Source organism: Rhinopithecus roxellana, chromosome 4, assembly GCF_007565055.1.
Source record: "Rhinopithecus roxellana isolate Shanxi Qingling chromosome 4, ASM756505v1, whole genome shotgun sequence".
NCBI lineage: Eukaryota > Metazoa > Chordata > Mammalia > Primates > Cercopithecidae > Rhinopithecus > Rhinopithecus roxellana.
The window spans coordinates 83425544-83432607 of NC_044552.1; the positions used below are offsets into that span (position 1 = coordinate 83425544).

General features: G+C 42.9%; 1 protein-coding gene across 1 annotated transcript; it reads right to left on the minus strand.

Moving 5' to 3' along the window:
- Positions 1-1239: 1239 nt before the first annotated feature.
- Positions 1240-4662, minus strand: LOC104668858 (translation initiation factor IF-2-like; the record flags this gene model as incomplete). Its single annotated transcript, XM_030929605.1, has 2 exons — positions 1240-1309; positions 3961-4662. Coding segments are annotated over 2 exons (711 nt in total), but the record flags the coding sequence as incomplete, so codon positions are not given.
- Positions 4663-7064: the final 2402 nt, after the last annotated feature.

Here is a 7064-nt window from a genome sequence, read left to right on the forward strand (position 1 = left end):
TGTGGATCTTTTCCTATAAGATCATAGAAATATCTTCCCTTCAATATTTCCAAAAGCTAGATCCCCAGGGGGAGAGACAGCTGCCATCCGTAAGCCCCTACAAGGCTATAGATCAGTAAGGCTAAAATCCAAAACTAGGATTCTGTCTTTGAGGCAGACCACATAATCAGTGTTTCTGAAAGTGAGTTAAGAAAGTATATAATTAAGGGCTAAATAAGGTAATACAAGTAAGGAAGAGAGTAGAAGAGACAGCACCTGAGCCAAGGAGGTACATGATGAAAGTTATTAGCTGGCACTACAACACTGCAGTCCACATCCTTCTCCCATCCCTTTCCCCTCTGCTCAACAACTACTACTTCCATTTTGTCCAGTGGTACTTATCTCCTCCTGCGTTGCGTCGTCTTCCTCTTTTTTTCCTTCTTCTACAGCAACTCTCCAGGCTTAAAAAGGAAATTTGAAAAAGTTATTACAATAAATTAAAAGCTACATATATTAAATATATACTGTGTGATTTATTAGCTGATGATGTTTTAATTTATAGTCTTACATAATTTACAGAACAACTCCTATGAGGCATTTTTCAAGTAAGGAAACTGAAACTTAGAGAGTCAAGGATGTAGGTTGAAGCCACCCAAGCAGTAAATGGCAAAACTAGGATTGCAATCAGGACTGGCTGACTCCTCAACCTATGCTTTGAACCTCTCTTCTAAACAATCACTGCCCCCCTTTTTTTAACTGATAAGCTTGAAAGTTCTCATTTATGTGTTGGGCATTTATAGATAGAGCCACTATATGAGTTTGTAGATTAAAGTTTTGACAACCAAGAACAGAGGTGCCTGGACTTAGCCATGCTTGCTTGTCAAATTATCTGCTTTAGGACTAAAATTTTTGAAATGTGAGGCTTGAAGGATGTTGAAGGGACAGCCCTCCATTCAGCATTCTTGTCTGTTCTCTCTCAGGTCATCTGTCCCTTAGGGTCTATTCCCAATCATTTGCTTGAAACTGTATCTCCCTAGTTGAAGAGAAGGCTGGGACTGCCACTCCCACAAATCACCAACAGGTTAGGGAGGATGGTAGGAGTATCCCACTAGTAGGAGGGGTCTGTGAACTGTGGTCTCTTGAGCCCTGTGTCCCCAAAGCAGCCTTAACTCTGCTTGTAGGTGGTACATTCTATGTTGATTTACCTGCAGAGGTGGTTTCATGAGGGGTTCCCTGGCCACAGGGCCCAACTAAGAGATGATGCCAACATGTCTGGTGCTGTAGGGGAAATGATGAGAGCAGTGAGCATCTGGGGAGCTTTTTAATGTTCCTAGAAGAAAGCAACAAGAGCATTACAACTGTGGCAAGAAAACTCTTAACACTAATTCTTAAAATTTAGTGTAATTAACTCTCACTTTTGAAGGAGCTCATTAACCCATTTATGCCAGAGGTTGCAAATTTTTTTGTGAAAAATCAGACCTTGGCAATGACCTTGAGCAGTAGGATAGAAATAACTCCCACAAGCTTAGCATTCCAATAATGGAACACTAGGCATAAATGGGTTTTATGAACAGAAATTCTAGGTTCTGTTTACAGACATTCTGATTATGTAAATGTGGGATGTGCCGAGGAGTCTGAAGTTTCGTAAGGACTACGGGTGATTCTGACACAGGTGATCTGAGGACTATACTATGAGATACACTGCTGTGATCTCTTATAAGATAGCCGAGCCAGCAAATCTACACAGAGGAGAACCCATATTCTACAATATGGGTTGTTCAAATATCAATGCTAAGTTCTAGGTTGAGTGGTTACTTTGAAATAAGGCCACTAGGCTTTCCAGAAGTTGCCAGGTTTACAAATGTTGAAGTGTGGCGGAGGAAGGGGCGGGAGGCGGCTGTGTTAGTATTTTCCTGATGTCACCAAATAACCAAATAGACCCTCGGAGGAATAACGGCATCTCTCACTGCAGTCTACATTCCACATCAGACCTCTTCTACACAAAGTGATGGTCTAGAGTGAAGACCTTTTAGGCAAGATGCTACTTCCAGTGCTTAATTTACATTTGGTGAAACACTGATGATAATTTTCCTCACTGTGGATTTAGTTGATTCCAAAAGGTATACTGTCCTTCATGTAACTAAATTGGTTTATTTCAAGCTATTTTAAAAATGAATTTAAAAACATCAGACAGCATTCAAGTGAGATATTATGGTTACGATTAGGCCATTTAATTAGACATCCAATCACAATGCAAACAGCCACTGATTATTTAAGAAATACACCTTTACAAAGGTTCATGTTCTTCAAACAAAACTAGGTCATAAAATGTATTACATTAAATCAATACTGCTGTCTTTCTCCTAGAAACCCTATCACTTGTCTTTGTCTTTTTTCAAATGTGTATACCTGTTTTATAGTACAAACGCTTAGGCTAGATACTGGAACTAAGCTCTGTTTTGCTGCCAGTTCTTTCTTTGACACCTTCTTTCTCTCCACTAAAGCACGATCACCATTCTCTTTAAGGATGGACAAGATGGACTTTTAATTATTCTTATCTGAGTGTTTTATTCAGCAAGTATTTGTTGAGTATCTATAATTATGCACTTACTTTTGTAAATAACTTTTGTTGCTATAAGCTCCATGAAGAGAAAATGCCCAGTGGAGTACCTGACATCTGGAATTTACTCTCATGAAATGGTGAGAAAACTGAAAGACTTTGTCAGTTACAGAACAAAATAATTTCTCCTGTATACACCACTGACAAAGTACACATGCAATATTTAAGAGAATTTTCATTATGAAAAATGTCTGATTTTACTGTTTAGAGATAAACTGTAGGTTATTATGATAACCAAAAGTTCACACACCATTGTCTTGCAATACAACCTGTGACAGTATTTCGATACCATTGCCAGACTAAACCTTTAACATTAATTATTTATCAAAATTATACATGGCACTAACACATCTCAACAAAGAAGATTATGTAAGTGAGCTGCCTTGGCATCAGTAATACTGAACACAGTAGCTATTTTCAATCCTTCAATAAAATTAGATCAAGATGTACTTGTATTATGTGTTGCTGTTCCTGTAAGGAAGACATACATTAGTTTAAGATTTACTTTGGGTATAAATGACATTTTTTGTTTTTTTGACATTTTTCTTCTTTGTCTCCTCCTCCACTGCCCGCCCCCCCCCCCAAAAAAAAGTTTTCAGTAGAATACAGAAAACAAAAACACAAACACCTGCCCTGTTCACTCTCTCTTATGCATAATAAATGCTTTGTTCTCCCCTCAACTGGATCCGGCAGGGATTGCCGGGGGCACCTGCCACTTCACCCTCAGGCTTGGCTCTCTGTCCTCAGCCTGGCCCCTAGGATTCCAAATGGTGCAACAAAATACGACAATCCTAAGGTTCGAAAAATAAGCAATGGGTAATTTATTTTTCAGTGAAAGAAAGCGTTTAAATATTAGTGTTTTAAAACATCAGACTTAAAATGTTACTTCTGAGTAGGCTGAAAGGTGAATCCAGGCACAGAGAAACATATCCTGGCCTACCCCTTCATAACTCGCGCACCGTGTTGAGGCCCCAGGAAAATCTCAAAACGGAGATGTAGTCTAAAAACTGGACGACACCACAGACCACGTTGCTGTAGCACCACATATTACCCATGAGAAAATCTAAGTGGTTAAGTCACTTGTCCAAGGTCAAGCTGGGCCAGTCGCAGGCAGAGCTAGTTCGCGACCTTCTAACCTTTCCTTCTCCCACCCAGCCGCGTACAGGCCCTTGGTCGCGCCGGCCCCCAAAGGGTTCCCACGGATACGGTTCCCAAGTCAGTGGCATGTCAGCGCCCTTCAAGCTACCGCACTTTTATTTGTTCTCCCTGCCAGCTCCAGAAAGTATTAAAGACTCCGCGCCTTCTTCCCAAGCCCAGGTGCCCTAAACCACTTGAGCCCACCGCGCCCAGAGCCGACTCACCCGCAGCCCGAGGTGCGGGAGCCCTCGGACCGACTCCGGCCCTCCCCGCAGTCCTCGCCGGCCGCGCTGCGGCCCCGGCTGACGACGAGTCGAGAAAGTCACCCTCGGTGACCGCGGACGCGTGGGGCGGGCAGTGTCGCGCCGCCCCGCGGAGGCGCCGCAAACTTTTCCCGGCTTGCAAGTTGCCGGGCTACGCGGCCGCGGACAGACTTCCTTCGCCCGTGCCGGAACGAGGGGGGCGTCCCTATCCCGGGAGGGGGCTGGGCGAGCAGGGTGACGGTCAAGTTGGGATCTGGGGAGCGCAGGCGCCCCGCACTCTGGGGCCCGGCCGCATTGTCTGCGCGGCCTCGGACCAAGCCCGGGCGGCGGTGGCACCGGCGGGCGCGGAGAGGAGTTGCCGTCCCGAATTTGCCGCCCCCTTTCGCCGCCGCCGCCCACTGCGTTCTTTGTGTGTCTCTCGCCGCCCTCCGGCCGCTTCGCCGCTCGCCTGACAGCTGATGGGCTCACCGCGCCGGGTCCCGCGTCCTCTCGGCCGCAGCCGGCGGAGCCCGGCCCGTCCAGAGGAGGAGGGGAAAAGAAGAGCGTTGACAGATGCTGTCTCGCAGCGGCCACCGCCAGGGGAAAAGCCTGGAGTGCCTCGGCAAGAAGCGGCCGGTCGGTAACCGGCCCCAGCCTCGTATTCGCCTCAAAGACTCCAATTGCCTAGGAGACCTTCCCTCCGCAGCCGCCCGCGCACCTCCGCTCTCGCGCCCCGCGCCCGGCTCCGCGGACTAGCGCGCCCGGTCAAGAATCCTGGGGAATCCGCTCCGCCCCCTGGCTCCAGGGTCCTCCAATGATCTGGGCGTACACAGGGCTGTTTCATCCAATCAGGTGTCGGAAAGCCCAGACAGTCCGCGGGAGTGTAGCCAATAGAAGGCGACTCCGGCAACACACCCGCCCTGATCCACTAGGAACAAACCGCTCCGAGCACGGTGGTGGGACCGATCCTGGCGCCCAGATCAAGCCAAGTCCGGCCAAAGCTATGTCGCAAAGTGAGAATCTGAAGACAGGTCCGGTACTTAAATGGCTATGATTCTAAAAAGTTGAAGATGGGAACGGTGGACGCACAAAATCTTTACCCTCGGCTCAAAACGCCTTTTCTGGCGAAAGTTTGTATATGAAAGAAAGCCGAACACTTTGTAGCACTGTTTTAAGTGAAGGCCTTTCCTTTTAGAACACTGCTTTACAATGCCTAATCAGCCGGCGCTCAGGTTGGTGCATTTAGAGTCCCGAGCGTTTGTGTTCCTAATAAGTTTGCCAGAATGTCGGATATCTGAAATAGGTTAGTTTCTATCCTGCCCCAAAACACAGACTGTCACTGGCACCACCATGTTGTGTTTGTTGTTGTTTTTGTTTTTTTTTCCTTGAATTAAAATATAAGAGTTCTGTATGTAAATCATCTTTATTGTGAACTTTATTTCTATAATAAAGTCACACAAACTATCTTCAGTGGAGGTTGGATGAAATACTGAAAAAGGAGAATGTAGAGACAGATGATAGTTATGTGGGATATCTCTATCCATCTGCCACCCATCTATCAATCAAGAAAGGGCTTGAGTAAAGCACTGGCTATAAACGACTGTACCTTTTGATCACAGGACCTTACAAATAATGGACACACTAGTTGTTTGTTTATTTGATTTGAATAGGATGACTCATTTGTTATTGTTCATAGGAAGTTTATAAACTTCATTGAGTTGTTTACTGAAAGTGGATTACACCATGACGAAAACAGTATTTGGCAACATATTTGCATATTTCAAAATAAAATTACACTTATTTGTACTTCAAATAGTTATGTCAGTTTATTTCTTCGGGTAATAAACTGTGCATTTAAAAAATTTTGTACACATGCGGCATGTTCCTTCTTTATAAATTATTTTGATGACCAAATACATTTTTTTAGTATATGTGCTGCCGAAGCGAGCACGACCAAATACATTTTTTAAAGGATGTTCTGTACAATGAACGGAAAGAAGAGATCTGAAATAAGAAAAATATGGCTATATTACCTCCTTGCTTTCGTGATTGAAACTCACCACACCTTACCATATTAAATTCGGGGGATAACATGATCCCTGAAATGAAGTTTTATCAACAGGTCCAGGTTCTGGATTGACCTTGAGCCAATCTCTTAATGACTAACTCTGTTATAAGAGAACAATATGCCTGGCTCTACCTGCCTCCTTGGGGTGCTGTGAGATCCAACCAAGATAGTGTTTGTCAAGCACTTTGCTTTTTGTGAAATGCTGTGCCAAGTGCAGAACCATCTTAAATGTGTTATTATTCTCTGTTTATTTTCAGAACATTAATATTTCCTCGACTGCACATTTTTTTCAATCTGAAATATGTTTTTGAGCCCATCAGTTTTCTCTCAAAATAGATTTGAATGAAACTCCTGCCTGCTAATTCTAGATCAAAGCAGTACTTTCAGGGTTTCTTTCTTTCTCTTTTTTAATGGAGAGGATGTTAGAAGAGAATACTGAGGAAAGAATTCTGGATGGAAAAGGTTCGAGAAATTTTATTCACTCTTAGTATATTCCTCTCAGTATATTCCTCAAAAACAAGATGGATCATAATGTCCAATTTAATACTCTATTCATAATGTTTAAAAACAAGCAAGTTTCAATGTATACGCCTAAAATAAGTTAACATATCCTATGTCTGCAAATACTGCTAATACAGTCTTAGATGGAAGTTGTAAATGGCTGGGTCAAAGTTATACCCATAAATCAAGTACTGAATTTAAAATTTTGGAGGCATTTATTAAAGATTCACTTATCACTTTTGTACTTAATTGTCCAAGAGGAAAATAAATGTGTATTTTTAGATTTCGTGTGTCATCATATAATTTGTTTACTTTTTCCCAAAATATGCAGTCTAGTACAGAAGTTTAATTATTACTTCCAACAAATGTACATGTGGTAACACTAGAATGTAAAATTTGCTGAATTTAGTTGAACCAGCAGTTGTTAATTTTCAGTTAATTAACTATACATATTTCATTTTCTGAATGAAAATTGTGGAAGAATTTATCAATATGAATTCAATATGCATGATTTATT